This window comes from Malania oleifera, chromosome 9 (genome assembly GCF_029873635.1).
Source record: "Malania oleifera isolate guangnan ecotype guangnan chromosome 9, ASM2987363v1, whole genome shotgun sequence".
Classification (NCBI taxonomy): domain Eukaryota; kingdom Viridiplantae; phylum Streptophyta; class Magnoliopsida; order Santalales; family Ximeniaceae; genus Malania; species Malania oleifera.
The window spans coordinates 92,894,480-92,914,056 of NC_080425.1; the positions used below are offsets into that span (position 1 = coordinate 92,894,480).

The 19,577-nt window shown below is 33.7% G+C and overlaps 2 protein-coding genes across 3 annotated transcripts; both read left to right on the plus strand.

The window, feature by feature from the left end:
• The first annotated feature begins 1,453 nt into the window (after positions 1-1,453).
• LOC131163579 (uncharacterized) lies at positions 1,454-2,268 on the plus strand. The gene is made up of 2 exons (XM_058120171.1): positions 1,454-1,793; positions 2,252-2,268. The coding sequence occupies exons 1-2, from the start codon at positions 1,454-1,456 to the stop codon at positions 2,266-2,268; spliced, it is 357 nt and encodes a 118-aa protein (XP_057976154.1).
• Positions 2,269-10,178: 7,910 nt separating this feature from the next.
• Positions 10,179-14,568, plus strand: LOC131163941 (protein EARLY RESPONSIVE TO DEHYDRATION 15-like). 2 transcript variants are annotated; one of them, XM_058120799.1, is made up of 3 exons: positions 10,179-10,355; positions 13,225-13,593; positions 14,196-14,568. In XM_058120799.1, exons 2-3 carry the CDS (start codon positions 13,242-13,244, stop codon positions 14,357-14,359), a joined length of 516 nt encoding a protein of 171 aa, XP_057976782.1. In that variant the 5' UTR covers positions 10,179-10,355; positions 13,225-13,241; the 3' UTR covers positions 14,360-14,568. The 2 variants fall into 2 exon arrangements, with proteins under 2 accessions (XP_057976782.1, XP_057976784.1); XM_058120801.1 differs by having other exon boundaries at positions 10,206-10,355; positions 13,221-13,593.
• Positions 14,569-19,577: the final 5,009 nt, after the last annotated feature.

The window sequence follows — 19,577 nt, forward strand, 5'->3', positions numbered from 1 at the left end:
AACACCAACTTGACTCAAAAATTTAAACCTATTTGGTCTTGGGCCCAACCATGTATATAAACATCCATCATCTACTCAAATTTTTCAATGTGAGATAAACTTACAAATTGAATTTTCAATAGATACAATTCTATATAATTACTTGTCAATGCTTAAAAGATAATGGAAATTAAATTAAGTAAATAGTATGCATTTATGCGAACTTGTAAGATAATTTATTGTTGGCTTTTGAGCCTTTCTTGCTATATCTTAAAGAATTTCTAAAATTAACAAAGTAAAAAATTTAGAAATAATTTTTTTTATGTTTGTTTGGGCTCATGACAAATCTTCGTCTTTCAAAGTTTTGCACTAATTCCTCTCCCCTCCAATTTCACCAAAAACAAAAGGAAATAGTAATAAAAAGTTTTCCTTGGTCATTTCATTAATTATATATATGTATATATATATATACATATATATATATATATATATATATATATTTTGATAATTCGGAGATTTCGATCATCATTGCACCACTTTAGACATGATGATACGACACCAAAGTGTCCAAAAATCAAAACAAAAATTTGTGTGACAAGTGAATCCAACACTTTATGAATCATGCATCTAAGCCCGAACTCCACCCAAGCCCTTACTGGAGGCTGCTAAGATAACAATGGATTAGGGGGCCTACATTTCTTATATATAGCGATTCAAAGTTGTTATCGTGGAGTCTTAAGAAAATCGATGTGAATAATCATATATCATTACCTTTTTTTAAATGTAAATTACCTTTAAGGATATGTATTTTTAGGATTAAAAACATAAAATTCATTAAGAATATCAATGATTCATGACTAAAGGAAAATTGTACATTTATATAAGTTAATTAAAATCCTTAATCTAAGGGAACATATGTAAGTTAATTAGGACTTGCAACCTCGTAAAAATTAATGATAGAAAAGGAGTCTAATGCTTAATTGATTCATTGACACTATGTGACATTGTCACAGTTTGAGTCGAAGAAATAGTTTCTTACAAAAATGTAAAGTAAAATTGCATGCTATAGACCTATAATGGTTCGTCCGTTTTCTAAATTTCACATATAGTTTTGTATATCCAATTGTCTTTTATATATATATTATAATTAACTTTAAAAAGTAATAATTATAAGATTTGAACAAAAAGTGTTTTTGACTTTTTCCCATGCTTACTTGCTCCGAAACTGATCATATAATTAAATTAAGCAAAACGCGCCCTCATGTAAATATCTCAAATCGTAATTCTCGATCATGCATTAAATACTGAGCTCAATTTTAACGTAAGTAAATTAATCTCATTTCCTAGTACGTGAATGTTCATGCAAAACGTAAACTAGCTCTAGCTAATTTTCCCCATATATAAATATGCACACATACGCCTGGCCTGCATGCACCCACAGTACTACTCAAATTAAGAGAGAGAGAGAGAGAGAATGACGGCAGCGGCGAGGAGAGTGATGGTGGTGGCGGTGGTTATGTTGGCGGGAGCATTGATATGGGGGAAGGGAGTGGTGGTGGAGGGATGCCCCACGGGGAGGGTGGACTCGGGGAAGCTGTCGGAAAAGTGCAGGGGGTTCGTGGGGTCGACGGGGCCGATGGTGGCGCCGTCGAGGGAGTGCTGTGATCTCATGCACGCTCTCCCGCCGGCATCTCTGCCATGCTTCTGCTCCACCTTCTCCCGCTTCCCCTACACCCTCTTCATCAGCGTCAAGAAAGCCTTCTTCGTCGTCCAGTCCTGCGGCATCCCAGTCCCCCACGGCACTCGCTGCGGCAGTAAGATACTATTCATCTCTCTCTCTCTCTCTCTGTGGAAGCATTTTACTATTCTAGTCTTACCGGGGTTGTATATTGATTATCTAATAGATATATGACTATTTTAATTTTTTTAAAAATATATTTATCGAAATAAAAATACTATAAGAATAAATCACAATTGATCTTTGAAAAAGCACAAACAAGTTTATATTTGAGTTTCTCAAATTCAAAACTTCTTCCAAACACAATTAGAGTAGAAAAAAGTTACAAACTTTTGTATGCAAAAATTTTTTGGATCAAATTAAAAATGATTCAAAACCGCTATAAATAAAATTTTTGAAAAAAAATTAAATGATTGATTGAAATGTACATCAATAAATGTATAAATATTTATTTGTAATATTTCATTTTTCTTAATTACATCTTTGACTTAGTTATTGGTAATTAATATCATTGGTAATTAATATGTTTTACAGGTTACACAGTTCCGTGAAGTCGTAGTTGGGATCGAACTCGAACACGAGCTAGCTGCAAATTCTACAGTCAATTAATTAAATAATATTTATTCTGTTCAGCTTTTGGATTAATGTGTTGAAGTTTAAGAATATCTTGAATTGTTCATAAATCAATTGAATAATTTGCAGCATTTTAAATTTTTCTATGCAATGAATATTCTAAGCACTTTTTATAGATATTTAAGTTGTTTTATCTAGCAAGGGTTATTATTTTTTTATTATTTAAATTTTAAAAATTTAACACTCTGCACATGAGGGGTGATTAAATAATTACCATTGAAGTTTAAAAAGTAATTTTTTTTGTTTAAAATATGAAATTCGATGTAATTTTGTTCTTTGTTTTCTATTAATTCATACACATTCAAACTTATTTTTAAATAAAAGATAAATTGTTCCCTATCAAATGAAATGTGAAAAATTTGATTCCATAAGCTTTGAAAAAATAATTAATCAATATTATGATAAATTATTTAATATTTTATATTGCAATTGATATTTAAAATAATATATACTTATCCCAATTAAATTATGATTAAGTTGTTTTAGAATTTAGAGAGTACAACGAATATTAGAGAGATGGGCTAACTATTTACTATTATATACTCCAAATTAGGGTTGGACGTGGTTGATTGGTTAACTGAATCATATCCAAAAATGCAAATCAAAATCTAACCGATTCAAACAATCAACAAAAATTCGGTTTAACTAATTTTTAAACTAATTAATCAAACGAATTCATTGGATCTAATTTAATATTTTAAAATATTAATGCAAATTAATATTTTTCTTCCATAATAATTAACGACTAAATTTTAATGTATTTAAGCATTGCTTTTTCAGCAATACAACTGTTTTTGAATTAAAACAGTACATAATAGTATATATAATATATGTGTTTATATACACAAAATATATTGATTTGATTCAATGAACCATAAGTATTAAATGGGTCAAATTGATTATCAAAAAAATTAAATATTCTAGACCAACAAAATATCAAAAATTGATTAACCCGGAAAACGATGTTACCTTATGGTTTGGTTTGATTTTTTGATTTTTCTTTATTTTGCTTCAAACCCCCAAACTGCGTTGACGTTAAAAATAAAAAAAGTAGAAAAAGGTTATAATTCAAAAGTAATTATAAGGTACCCAAATGCATATTGGCATAAGTATGGTAATACTCATGCATTGAAAAGTAAAAATATGATCGAACACGCCTGGATCAGTTCAAGTGATAAAGACGACTTGTGACTTTACTGACCCCCAAGGTCGCAAATTTGATTCTCCCTTGAGACATTATGTCGGTGAATTACCAGAAGTACGTCAATAGACAAGTGGGACTTTCACCTCTTCGGGTTTGGTGTCGCATTATAGTGTATAAAATGGTGCCAAGATAACTGGAGTACCCGAATTTGAAGCCCCATGCATAACTTATGTAAATTTCCATTTCCCGTCTACATGCAAAATAGAAACTAGCTAGCTAATAATTTAATTTCCCCCACACATATACTATATTATACACCGCCCCTTCACATTGCACTACGCTTCACACAAGTTATGAGAGAGAGAGAGAGAGAGAGAGAGACGGCGGCGGCGATGAGAGTGGTGGCGGCAGCGGTGGCGATGGTGGCGGAGCGTTGATATGGGGGGAGGGAGTGGCGTATTAAGAAAATTACTCAGTTTTGAGCAAATCATCGAAGGTTTCAATAAACCATTCAAGGATTGCTTGACCTGACGGATTGCTCAACTGCTAGTATTTTTGGCAGCTCAGCAAAAGGTGTAACGGTCACTATTTGGTGAAATCGTCCAATTTGATAAAATCGTCAACGGTTTGAGCAATGCATTGAAGCCATCGTCGAATGATTTATTGAAACAGATTTTGCTGGAAAACTGAGTAACTTCTGGCGATGGCCGATGGGGAGCGTGGACTCAGGGAAGCTGACGGAAAAATGTGGCGGGTTCGTGCAGAGCTTGAGTCTTGGGCGGCGCCGTCGAGGGAGTGCTACGACCTCATGCACGCCCTCCCGCCGACATCTGCGCCATGCTTCTGCTCCACATACACCAACTTCCCCTACACCCTCTTCCTCAGCGTCGAGAAAGCCATCGTCGCCGCCCAGTTCTGCGGCTTACTCATCCCCCACGGCACTCGCTGCGGCAGTAAGATTTTCTCCATCTCCCTCTCTCCCCTTTTCTTTTTTCCTTCTTTTTTTTCAATAAAAGCAAAGCTGTATATCTCAGTGTGCATCGTGTTCTCTGAACAGAAAAAAACTAGTCTCCACAATCAAATGTCGAACCCAGAATTTTTCTCTAATAGGGACAAGACATTTTTCTCTAATACGCATAAAAAGAAAATATATAAAAAAAAAAAACATCAGAAAAGTTTTCAGAAATAAATTTTTCAAAATTTGAAGTGGGTCCATTATGGTGTCTATAAAAAAAAATTTTTGAATGATTTTTACATTGACTAATTTAACAATAATTTCTACACATGATTTGGATTAACATTACTAATATAATTATGCTATTTTATAATTTTAGAAGGAGCATAATCATATTTTTAATTTTAATATTTTATAGTTTGTGATATATTGCCTTACACCCGACACATTTATGGGTGTCGGTCTAGCTTGTATGTATACTTAGGTTTGAGACATGTACATTTCGATATAATTAAGCATACATCCAAAAATATATACCTAATTAATAAAATTTTCCTTCAATATCAATGGATCCTATATCTAGGATCTACCTAAATATGGGGTCTATTCCCTTAGAGAGCTTGATATACATACACCTAAATATTTGATATTTTGATTTTTTTTTTAAGAGTGAGCAGACAAATATTTTACAAGATCGTACGTCAATAATTATATATATAGTCTCTCGTAAAAGAGTCATACTACTCAACGCCCATATTTGAAGGATGTCGTAGCAACATCATCGTCATGACATTAATTCAAATGGGTATATAATATTTTGTTGGTGTCTATAATATATGGAAACAATTCAGTATCTCATTCAAGAATTTGAGATTTAAAGTACAAAAAATGATGATCGTTAAAAAAGTTAAAAGAATCATTAAACCTCTTGTTGATTGCAACACAGGGCGTGAGATTAGTCACAAACCGTAAAATGGACGTGGACACCCTGGACGTACCTAAAAAAAAGAATGAAACTAAGAACCTCACGAGCATGGCACGATAGAAAGACATCAGCATGTAAGAAAAAACATTAAGGATTCAATTTCAGGTAGATACACTCATGGAATCAGCGGTACCTGTGAATGGTTAGAGTTTACTCTGTGAGCCAACGAGGACCGTGGATAGTGAGAGTTTGCTCTATGAGGTAGTAGGGACCGTGGATGGTAATGGAGATATGTCCCGAGAGTTTGGTTGGCTGAACATCCAACTGATGCAAGGAAGTCGTGTCCGCATTCGGATTTTATCCTGATCAGCGAGACCTGGGGGCAGAGGACGCTGATTCGTAGGTTTGGTGCCGCACCAGAGAGTTCAAATGGTTCGTTGGTGACTGAAGTTCCTATGTAATCATAAAAATAAAATAAAAGAATGGAACTAAGAAAATGAAGACACAAAAAAAATATCAATTGGGACATAATACGATCATTCCAATTTTGAACATTTTAATATTAGCATATTTTCCTTCTTAGATACAACTTTAAAAATACATACAATCATACGTATGTTTACATCATAATTAATTAGGTCTTATAGTATGTCTCTTTATGTTTTTTGTGCAGTTGGAAAAATTATTTAATAATCACTCAATCTAACTAATGTAAATAAAATGAGCCTAATCTAGTAAAAATGTGTAATACAAATTTTTTTTAGATCAAATTAAAAATTATAAAAAAACCAACCAATAAAATTTTGAAAAAATAATTGAATGATTGATTGAAATGTTAATGAATTTATAAATATATATTTTTGATATCTCATTTTTGCATGGCATACTACAAGAAAAGAAAAGAAATAAAAAAAATAATTAAAATTTATTTTTATTTTTATTAATAAAATATATTATTATTTATATTTATTAAATTTATTATTATTATTATTATTATTATTATTATTATTATTATTATTATCCCCCCTGAAGCAGAAGCTTCAGGAGATTTCAAAAGTTAAAAAGAAGAAGAAGAAGAAGAAGATCTAGAGGCATGCGTAGCCCCTGAACCCTCTCTCTTTCTCTCTCCTCTCCCTCTCTTCTCTATTTCGTGGCAGATTTTTGCCCGATCAAAAATCGGAAGATACTGCTGAACTTCATTCTTCGCTACCGTCATTTCTTCCAAAGCGGATCAGTGATAGGAGCGGCGTAGACGTATCTCTTGGGGTAAGTCAATTTCCCTTTTTTCGTTAATTTCTTGCAAATTATAAGCTCAATCGACAAACGGACACCACCACGAGAATCTAAGGACGATTCTCTACAACTCTAGAAGGACGGAATTCTCGTGGGATCGTCGTGGGAAAAACCCCAAATTTGAGGTACGAGGGTTACTAATGAGCTTATTTTTAATTAATTATGATTAATTTGGAAATGTTAAAATGTTGAACATCTATGGTTGAAGTAGGATTTCTGAAATTTAAGACTTAGTTGAGCGCCGTGGGTGTAATTTTGGGACCCGCATACAAAATTCAAAAAATTAAGTGGGGCTGTTAAATGTTAGTTTAAATATTAATTTGAGGTATATGGAGCCTAAAGAAGGTTAGACGGGTATTATTTTGGAGAAATAAATTAATTAATTTGAGGAAAATGTAAATTGCAGGAGTTGAATTTCGAGCGCCAAGGGCATAAGAGTTGGGGTGTTAGAATTTCGAGCGCCAAGGGCATAAGAGTTGGGGTGTTAACGAGACTCTTAATAAGCCATGTAAGGGGAATAAATTATAGCAGTGTTTTTATAATTACTATTTGAATTAATATGTGAAAATAAGCATATGATATTTTGTCTGAAAATTATTATGATATAAATATCAGATAAATCGTGTGGCATTTGAGTAATTTTAAATTGTGATATTTTGGAGTGAAATATAATGATGAATAATTTTTTAAAAAATATTGAAATGAGAATTATTGATGTGATTAGTGAAAAATAATGAAATATGGTATTTATATGTGAGTAGAAATGTTTTGCCTGAAAGATGAGATTTTGTGAATTATTAATATGAGTATTTTGGGAAATGTGGAAATATGTGAAATATGATATATATTATTATGAGATAATGAAACGCGCACAAAAAATGATGAGAATATTTATATTTAATTGAATTGAGATATACTGAAATATGATTGATGATATGCCAACACTGCACAATAATTGCGGGTAGGTGATATTCCTTTCCTACTGATGCCGTTGGGGAGGTATGTTCAGTATGGAGACTGTGTGTGTGTGTGTGTGAAGTTCCTACTGATGTCGCTAGGGAGGTATGCTCAGTATGGAGACTGTGTATATGTGTGAAGTTCCTACTGATGACGTTGGGGAGGTATGCTCAGTATGGAGACTGTTTATGTGTATGAAGTTCCTACTGATGCCATTGGAGAGGTATGCTTAGTATGGAAACTATGTGTGTGTGTGAAGTTCCTACTGATGTCGTTGAGGAGGTATGCTCAGTAAGGAGATTGTGTGTATGAAGTTCCTACTAATGTCGTTGGGGAGCAGGTATGCTCAGTAGGGAGATTATGTGTATGAAGTTCCTACTAATGTCGTTGGGGAGGTATACTCTATATGAAAATTGTGTTGTGAGGTTCCTACTGATGCCGTTGGGGAGGTATGTTCAGTATGGAAATCATGAATGTGTTGAGAATTGAAATTATGTTATCTAATGTATTATGTAAAGTATATAAATGTGAATTTATATATACATAGACATGTAATGAATTAAAATGGGAAATGATTATGAAAAATGAAAGAGTGTGTGTTTTATAAAATAAATAATTGAGGCGAAGTGAAACTCTCCGCCTGAGAGCTTACTGAGTAAGGTGAGTGCCCTGATGGGTATTAGATGTGGCCATTCCTGACAGCATAACGTGTTAGGGTAAAAGGAAGCTACCTGTATAAGCGGACAATCTTCCCTATTCTTAGGAATTTCGCAGGAAATTTTGTGTTGGAAATGAATAAACTTGAGTAATGGTTTTAAAGCTTATAAAAGCTTGTGTTGTATGTCTATATGATTATGAGAATGTGAATATCAGCGTATTTTCTCAGATGAAATGTTGTTTTGAAAAGTAAAGTATGTTATAACTGAACTCATTTTGTCACACACTGTAAATAATTTGTTCCTTCTTACTGAAATGTGTCTTACCAAAATTATCTAAATTTTTCAGGAAATTGAGATCGACCGGGGGATAGAGCTCCGTGATTGTAGAGAGCTGAAACCCTGATATACAGAGTGAGTTTGGACTAGGGAAAGTGTGATTCTCTAGAGTTGTATTGTTTTTTGGTATGAGATAGTATTGTGTATATATGTATGTTGATACTATGAGTATTGTATTTTGACTGATATATATATATATATATATATATATATATATATATATATATATTGTCTTCCGCTCTTAGATTTTATAAATAAAATGACTTTTTACCCAGTGCCCAATACAGGTCGGGTCGTATGAATGGTAGTATGATTGTTGACTTGACTGATTTGTGAATGTTGTTTATGACGAATGAACATAAAATCATTTACTATTGGAAAAAAAATTTGTACGAAAATCAAGACATCACATATTTGGTCATGAGCTATGTAAATCAAAATTTAAACTTATATATTAAAATTCAAATTTCAAACCTGTATAGTTTAAAGTAGGGAGAATAAAGTACAATCAATTTACTTCATAAAATTATAGTATAATTTATCATTTTAAAATAAATTAAATTATTTTATTATTATGTAACAATTATTTTAATATTTTATGTTGCATTAGATATACTTTACACAGTATCTTCCTATCCCAATTAAATAATTATTAGATTGTGACATAACCAAAATGTAACCTATGTGATCCATTAATAAGAAAATCAATAATCTTGAATTCCTATACAAAAGATCTCATTCTTTCTCACTTATTTACTGTTTTGATCAAATCGTCATTTCCAATTCTCTAACTTAAGCATCAAAATACATCTCAAGTTCTTCAAGTGTTTTTTATTTATTCTAAATAGGTAATCGAAGTCGTGATTGATTCAAATTTTTTGAGATAGATTTTGAGTATAATAAATTTTTATTTTTTATTTTTTTAGAACTTGTGAACTACAGCCACTATCACGTCATATTGAGACATTATAATGCGACAACAAATCCTAAGGTGAAAGCCGCTCACCTATTGATACATCCGTGTTTATTAATCGACATAATATCTTAAGAAGGAATTGAATCGTAATATTGAAATCTTCAAAGTTACAAATTTATCCTTATTATTTGAGCTTACTTAGCTGGGCTTCTTGGTATAATAAGTTGTAAGAAACCATGTAGTGCAAGAACCATTGCAAACTACATTTTTATTTTATATTTTTAATTATTCGTATTTTTTTTTTATAAATTACGACTTATATAAATTACTTTTCGAAAAGAAGTTTCCCGAAAAAAAAAAAAAACAATTTTTTTCTAAAGAAAGTCAAATTTTTTACGCGTTTGCCATAACGTCCACTCCCTTTGCCGATTTCCAGCTCAGCACCAAGGTTAACCGGAGACCTGCCAGATTTTCGAACACCACCGACCTTTCTCTACCCGTCCGATCAAAAGTGCTTCCCCGCTTGCCGTTGATCGTGTGGGTCCCACTGCACCGCCTCCTTATTTTCGGGGTACAAAATTCGTACAATAACCGACTTACCGGGTTGCCGGTTAGAAAACCGCGTACACAGCCAAAAATATCTGGTCGGCCTATGGAGTCCACCCGAGCCTCAGCCTCATAAACCAAACCGAAACAGCTTCGGACTTGGAGACCCCCGCTTTTACTTCCTCCCTCCTTCCCTCTATTTTTTCCAGCATTCCCATTTCTGGAAACCGATCGGAGCTCTTCGCTTTCTCCTGCTCGACGGCGATAGTTCCCGGTATGTATCAGCTTCTCCCGGACGTAGGATTTTTTTTCCTTTTTTTCTTTTTTTTTTTGTAGATAAGCTACGCATAGTTTTGTCTTTTGGGTTTTTTTTTTTTTTTTTGGAGATGTTAATTTCATGATGATGACGACGACGTCGATAATTGATCTACGACTACGAATTTGTTTTTTTCTGTTCCAAAGTTCAATTTTTTGAAAATATTTTCTTGTAGTACGAAACATTAAGATCATGTCATGCGAATTTCTTCTCTCTTTTTCTTCCCTTTTTTTTTTTTGACGAATTTGTAATTATTATGGTACATCATGTATGTAACTCCTTTTGTTTTGTTAAAAGAGTGTTCATGTCTCTTTACTGGCTGTGTGTGGACTTATTTTTGGACTAGTTTGATTGATTGTGTTGTTAATAGTTGCATGTCATTCTTTCTTAAATTATTCACCATTGGAGTAATAATTTGGGATTGGAGCAATTCAAAATTCTGAGAATTGTTTTCCATTTTTCAAAATATTAGAGGGCAAGTAGTATACAATTAGCTCTTGCTTTATAAAGTTAAATTAAGTGTTTTGAATGAGACATCGCCCAACGGTTTATGGGAGAAATTAGAGTAAATGACTGTTGATACCTCGCCCGACCTCCTATGGCAATTTGATTACTATTTTGTTGGTTGGAAAGGAGAAGTACGAGTTAGATGAGTTGACTGTCATTCTCTTGGAGAATGAGAAATTTAAAAAATCTAGTAGCAACTCTAAAAGTGTAGCTTATGTGCAAGCTCAGATTGTGGTAAAGGCAATACTTATGGGAGGAATTTTAGTAGGGGGAATGCTCAGATCAAACTCCAGAACTAGAGTGGTAGTGTCAAAAATTTCTATTATTGTAACTAGGAGGGTTCACATTCAATCTATTGCAAGAAGATGAAGGAATATCTGCAAAAGCTTTGGAAGAGTTGCAAGAAGGCCATGAGTATTGCTGTTGCAAACAATGATAGTGATACTTTATGGTATGAGGTGGCAATGATTTTTTGAAACACTCATGAATTTTATGTCTTTCTTATTGTTTTCAAATATGTTCAAATAGGGGTTAGATTGCTACGTATAAGATGTGATGATTAGATCGAGGGTCTGTCACTTTGGATGATGATGCGAAATTGAATGCTGTTGGAGTTGGTAATGTTAAATTAAATTGCTTGATGCCAGACTTGACCTATCTACATTAAATTTGTGTGTCCTATTTTGATTGCGTGATTTTCCCCATATTGCTTGAGGCGTTTTGTTATAGAAGACATATATTGGTAAGCAGAGACATACAGACTTCTTACAATGAAATGGAGGTTGAATCATATTTTGTTTAGGCTGCATTAGGTAGGAAGGAACAAAAAATGGAAGGATGGAATGATATTTTATCCATTAGCTGTCATTCAAAACCAAAAAGGCAGTTGCATACCGCATCCATTGGATCAATGAAATTGCGATCCTTCCTCTCACCTTCCCATATAGAATTAAAATTTAAGTTCATGCTTTGTAGCATTGTGCTGTTTTCATTTGAGTTTCTTCCCGCCTAGATATATTCCATTTTGACCATGCAAATTGGTCCATTCTTGAAAAGAAGGTTCTTTTGTGAGTTATATCCTGCAACTATTTAAGTTATATAACTTATTTACAAGATAATTTGTGTTGTTTTTGTCTGATGGATGCTTTGTGATTGCTTGTCATGAATTTTGGATTGAAAGGAACTGTCACTAAGTCATTCAGTTGGAATCCTTATTTGATCACGTGACCATAGCAGATGGTATCATAGCTGGAATATTTAAATATGTTTATGCTATGTGTTGGTTGCATGGTTTTAAATCACGGTAGCGGGTAGCGTAACGTAATAGTAACGGGAAGCGGGAGCAGCGGATGTTACATAACGGGAAGTGGGTGTAACGGCCGTGAATTTTTTTGAAGCGTGCACAAACTTGTGCATATTAGCGAATTTGCATGTTTTAAACTTTTAGCTCTTCTTGGAAAGAGGTTGTGTATTTTGGATACTTTAATTGGACTAAGTTATTTGGTAAGGACAACAAGTTTACATTTGTTTTAAACCACCATTGATAGAAAAATTTGTGTGCGCGTATTTATACTTCTCATTGTCCTTATTTGTGATAAATTCTTATGTGTGCTAAATAAATTAATAAAACAAAATACACTATACACTCTATTAATTTATTAGACAGATAAGACATACGAATAATCCAAATATAAAATAGCTAGAAAAGAAAGAAGGTTGAATTTGAAACATATAGAACATAAATATCACATTACTAATATTATCAAAATAAAATATTTTCCTAACAAGTTAGCATTTTCAAATTGTTAATTAATGCATATGTTGTGAGTATTTAAAGAAATAGTAAATTTTGTATCATTGTCATCCTCATTATAATCTTTTTCCTCTCGCCGCATGGTATATTGTGAATGATTTATGAAAGAGGGAAAAAGTCAGAATAAAAAGTAAAAAATAAAATAAAATATTTTGGCGTAACAGTCCTGTAGCGGTTACATAATGGCCCTAGTGGCCTTTACGTAATGGTCGCAGTCCGTAACAGCTACTACGGCCGTGATTTTTCTTCCCACCGATTTTGCAGTGTGTAACGGTATCGGTAACCCAAAAAACCATTACATAACGGTCGCGGCCGTTATTTAAAACCATGGTTGGTTGTTTGGCTATGTTTGGGGTAGTTAATTCTCTTGATATTACGCATTACTGATCTGGATGATAGTAGTTTAATTTTATGTATAATTACTGTTAGAAATGAAATATCTGTTATCTGTTTGCTTTTAGACTGTTTGCTTGTCTTATAGCTTTGGGCAACTGTCTGGTAAGATAGGTAATTGACAAAAAGGGATGGCGTTGGTGTCGGGAGGAAGTTCTACGCTGAACCCTAATGCCCCTGTCTTTATTCCTGCTGCTTTTCGTGTGGTGGAAGATTTCTCACCTGAATGGTGGGAAATGATGCAGACTTCAATGTGGTTTCGGGACTACTGGATGAGCCAACATCAAGAGCAAGAGACTTTTGATGGCAATGCTGATGATGATGACATTGTGAATTTATTGCCAGATACATTTGATCTTGGAGTTGATGAAGAGTTCCCCAACCTGGAAGTTCAGTTGGAAGAATTAATCTTGTCTTCTGAAGCTAAAGAAGAAACTGAATCAGCCCTTATTGTGCAGAATAAAGAAAGTAAATATCATTATGGTACACCCTTGACCCTACACCTTACCTTGTATTACATTGATTATACAGTGAAGCAAATAGATTTTTTCTAATACGAAATTTAAGTTGAGTGTGTGTTTAGACATATAGCATATTAAGGCGCCAATCAATTATTCTGATTCTCAAGATGAGTGGATAAATAGTCATAGTCCAAGTGCTGCAGTGTAGTCTGCATTGCTGCCCCCATATATCTCTCTCCCAACAATGACAATAATTATTGGCATCTTCATCATTATCCATTTCTTCTACAGCAATTTCCTTTGTAAAGTGTTCCTAATACTTGAAGCTTTAAGGGAAGCATGACGTGGTGCCAAGAAGGTTCACATTTGTCATAATGTCTTTGTTCATAGCATTTTTCACATTATATAATGATTCAATAATTTTCATGGTCGTTCCCCTAAGATTCGCGTCGGTCATATACCCTTTGGTGCACCCCCTTGGTGGCGCCCTTTTAATGAATTCCCTCTTTATTAATAAAAGGTGTCAAATCATACTGGGTTGAAATTAGTGCACTGTTCCTTTACACCATTCTGTATTCAGGAATAAATACCATTCTTATGATACTGTTTTTTTCCTGACTGAAGGTATGGAAATGGATGCTGCCACAATGATGATGAACTTGAATTCATCTACGACTCCAAAGGCTCTCAGTCTCAAGTCTCCGATAGGGCCTGCGAGGTATCCTGAGAAGCCAGCAAAATACATGAGCCCTAACCATGCCTCTCGACGCATTCAGCAGCCTCGCTGAAACAGCTTCAAGGTCTCTTCGGTTGCTTCATGCAGCGAGCTGCAGTAACCATGGTAGTTTCAGTCAGATGTTTTTATGTACATGTATAGTGTAGTTGCCCGCCTTGTATCTCTAGCAGTTCATGATCATGTGTAGTTGTGTATTTTGAAATTTCATCTGATGAACCCTGTGAAGGAAACTTGGAAGAAATATATGTTTGTTAGCATTAACTCTCTTTGAGCTTGTGGAGAAAAATCTCTTTTACAAGTCACATTCTAAACAGCCATGTGTATTGATCACCCAACCAATGGATTGGGAAAAGAATATAGAAAGGCAAATATTGTGAGGATATTGATCAAGGCCACAGTTGTTGGTGTTGTTTCTTTTCAAAATAACCCTATTTTCTTTGTTTGTTCATATTTACAAAGTGCAAATCTAGGCTAAACACTCAATTGTAATTTCTTCTTCTAATATGGTTTAATCATAAAAATAAAATTTTAATTACAGTTCGCAACCAAACATTAATTGTCTCTTTTATTGATCACTACTAATTTATATTTTTGAGGGGCCGGATTCTTTCTGTGTGCACTCGGTATTGATCACTAGATGCGAAGCATGCCTCCCAATCAATTTTGAGGCCTGGGATGTGGGTAAAAGTGGCTTGATGGGTTCAAATTGGAGTCTTTTTAGGGCAGTTCAATCTCCTTAATCCTTCTTTAGCTAGTTTTAGTGCTATTCATGTAATTCTATTTTGTATTTTTAATCTTTTGGTCACTACTTGATCAACATTCCAATTCTCTTTCTCATCATTGAAACCTTATGCATAACCATGATCTTCTTCTTGTTGGCCAATTGTCTTATCCCTAATTAGCATTGATCGAGGATCTTCCAATTCTTACTTTCGGATAGTCTTTAATCCAAATTTTTTTTTCTCCAAAACTGTCAATCTCCACATAATCATCTCGCACGCCTCTTAATGTTCGAGCTTCTAAGGTTGTCTAGTTCTCATCTTGACAATTTTTACCACATTCCTTTAATTTAATACAACATAACCTCTCATCCATATCTAACAACTCGCTTTTGCAATGCAATACCTAATCATTATTATGGATAATTGAGATAATCTAATTAAACACCCCATCACTTGTCTCATCCTCAACTTGCAGATATAATGTCATAATAAAACTCAACCTAATCCTTTTGGCAGGTGAAGATTGGTATATTTGATTATTCATTCAGATTAAACTAGATGCCATTGAGACTTTAATCACAAAACATTCATAATCATTTTGATGCCTAATTTAACTTTATTAACTTTTTTTTCTTTGCTGGTAATTGCATGTTGTCTGATAAAGAATGTGAATTTTTGAGAATATGACTGAGTTCATGGATCTAAAATAATGTAAAAATTTAGATAAACGTTAGAAGTTGTCTACATTTACACAATTTTAAGTTCAGTCTTAAATTTGAATTCCAAAATGCTATAAAAATGAACTCATTTTTTCGACTACTCACTTGCGACAAAGATTGAGGTGAATCAATGGTCTTTCTGCCATTAATGATGGACCATTGTTCATAATTATTTTTATCAGGTTTAGGGGGTGCATGAACCCTAATTATTTTAATTAATTAAGCATGTGGGTGTCTGATTTCAGGAAATGGTAGATTAATTATTTCATTTTTCATGTGTTGACCTTATCTTGGATCGTCCAAATCTGCTGATTACACAACTTGAGACCCCTCTGAATTTGCATATTGACTTGTTTAATATTAAAGCAGCACACCAAACCCACCAACTTACCAATCAAAATTGAGAACTTAAGTCGCCCCAGGGCGTAGCTCAGGTGGTTGAGCGAACTACGGGTGTGCCTCTCACGAGGTCAGCAATGAGCCTCCCGGGTTCGATTCAGCCCCTGGGCTCCTGGTTTACCCTCCTCGTGGTGATGTGGGGCCGGATCCACGGGGCGTGGGATTAGTCACTGGCCGGTGCAACGGACCGTAAAACGGACGTCGTTGACGCTAGGTGGATACCCGGACGTACCCAAAAAAAAATTGAGAACTTAAGAATAAAAAATTGCATTCAAATGTTTTCTCAGCAGCATTTTGACCTTTTAACTTCAACATCACTGTTATGAAAGGAGTTATCTGATCTTTCTTTTTTTTTTTTTCTTTTGATAAAGGGGCTCATACAAGCCATCATATTTTCTATGATGAATACGGTGAAAAGATTAACATACAATATTAATTTTCTCTTGCGCGTTTTAATTTACAAGAACCTCGGAACATGGAAGTAGCACAAGAGATTGATTATAATAAGTCCGATCTTTATTGAAACATGTCAAAAATATATAAAATTAACTTGTTTAAACATCAGATATAATGATATTTATACCCCATTAGTTAATTATGTCATATAAAAGGTATGTTAAATTACGGTCCAAATTATGGAAGAAATTGTAAAAAAATGTGAACAATAGCAAATTATATGTATTTACAACTCTCTCAATAGGTGAACTTTGCATTAGTTAAAATCAAAATTCACGTTTTTATTCATTTATGATTTGTATTTTGAACTAATTTTGCAGTACTAGATTTTTCTAAACTAACCGTTTTAAGGGGCCAATCTGCGAAATGAAGTGGGGAACTCAAGATATATCCATCTAAGACATTTGTCTCTACTAGAATTTTGGAAAATAGTACTAAAAACTAGTTATAAAAATATTAAAATTTAAAAATATAATTATGCCCCGCTTCAGCAAAAGAAAGTAAGACCAACCATGAAATATCTTTATAACTTTGTACTCGAGAAATAAGTGCTCCCTACTTTATGTTACGACAAATGGTGCAAGCGAGAGTCAATTTGACCGCGGCGAGCAACCTTTTTTTTTTGGTTTTTAGCATGTTCCAATCATCCATCCAACAAATAAAGAATTTTTTGGAAAAATGATTTTGTTTTTCTTTTCTTTTTGTCCAAGTATATACGTGTTCCTTAATTGAAGAAAATTTTAGGTCTATCACAGTCAAATTTGTTATTAAAGTAAATATATGAATATACAACAAATAAGTTGTCATGAATTATCAACTAACCAAAAAAAAGGGGAGGAGAGAGGGAACAAAAGGCATTGACATTCTCTTATATTTGACAAAAGGATAAAAATCTTCATTGAGATCTACAAAATCCTACAAACCTCCTCTTAGATTTCAATATCCTATAGACCTTCCCTAAATTTTTTTAAAAAAAAATTTACAAACCACTCGGGAGATTTCAAAAATCTCACAGGCCCCCTCCACATTTGAGGCCAATATTTTTTTTTATCCTAATTTGCATCTTCTCTGGAAGCAAAATTATATATATACTGAAAATTCCCTGCTGGTGTTTTCATTCCAAGCATGTGGCTAGGGCTTTTGTTTGTTTATTCATTGTTTCTATTATTAAATTCCAAAAGCAAACGGTCAGTAACCGACCACTTTCCCAAATAATGCAGTTTAATAAAAGCTGGAACAGAGCATACTAAAAATATTACCACACACATGTTAACTTTTTAGTTTTGGTGGTGATAGAACAGAGTACCGGGTAACTATGCAGTACTCTGTCGTGTACCGTGTGGTGATGTAAAAGTAAAACCAAAGTTCAGTTGTTGAAGGCGGCAGGGCAGTTACTTTAAGGTTTTACCAGACAAGTCAGGGTGGCAGCCAGTAAGAGAGTGTTTGGCAGGCAGGATTTCTGGGAAAGAAAAGGAATTGGGGGGTTGAAAGTTATTTCTTGGTTTTCTTTTTCTGGTGGGTTGGATGGAATCATATAATGAAACAAACTGAAAATTGAATTGGTGGGATTTGGACGGAAAGGGAAGTCTTGCATGCAAAGATTTTGTTAAGTTCTTATCTTAATCCCATTTTACTTTACCATAGTAATGGGCAAAATTGATTATTATTTTTTTAAATATAAAACATCTTCCATGGAAACAACAGAGAAATGAAAGAGAAAAAATATTGAATTCTTCAAATTTTTGAAAAAGATCAGGACTTTTCTTTAAATTTTAAGGACATATCACACCCCACTTTTCCAGAATTTGATAGTTGATTTTTGAGAAATTTACAGTCCTTTTGTTAATTAACCGACATATTTAGATAAGAGTACAAGATAGTTTTTAACGTATAAATTTTGAGATTTGTATTAAAATTTGTCTGGATTTGATAGAATTTTGTATAATCTTATACCATATAGTTTTTAAATCTATAAAAATCCTAATCATGAATTAGAATCCATGCATCCGAACTGTGAACTCCCGAACCCGCCAAGTGGGGCCGGGTGCCATGTGTTCCAATCACTTGTATCTGATACCATAATTAACATGCACGCAGTGGAACATAAATAAATAACCTCAAATAAAGACCAGAATTCTATATAATAACCCAAAAACGAACACTACTACATCCAGATATCCGTATTCACAACTAGTATTTAAAACATAATCCAGTACAAATATATCTGTATATATATACCAGTATCTCACAATAGTTCAAAAAGAAACCACCAAAAATAATCTTAGCCTAGACCTTCAAACCCAATCTCTAAAAGAACTTGAAAAGTTGTTAATCCACTAGGGTGAGACACTTCTCAGTAAGGGTAGAATAAATTATAACAGTGTGTGACAAATGAGTTTTAATATTTATATATCAAAATAAACTACTTCTCATATAACATCAATAACAACTGAGAAAACGTATCATTAATAACATCACTGACATCTAATATCATACACACATCCAATATATACAAGTACATAATTTTTATGCAGGCGAAAGTCCCCGAGGATAGGGAAGATTACCCGCCCATACAAGTAACATCCTTCTACTTTAGTACTAAAAACTATCTACCAGAGCACTCACCTTACTTAGTAAGCCCTCAGGTGGAAAATCACCTTGCCATCAGTATACACATTTTTATTATTTTAAAGGCGAAGGTTTCCGAGGATCGGGATGTCTACCCACCCATACAAGTAGCATCTCTTTATACTGATACCAAGAAACTATCTAATAGAGCACTTACCTTTCTCAACAAGCCCCCGAAGGTATGTTTACCTCGCCGCATGCACACACTTGCATTCACAATATACTATATCATTATTATTATGTTTTAATTAAATTCACATGCATAACACATTCACACAGGAATCATGCAACATATATTTCGTTTTCCAATGTCCTCAATATGTGACTCACACAGAGCAACTGCGTA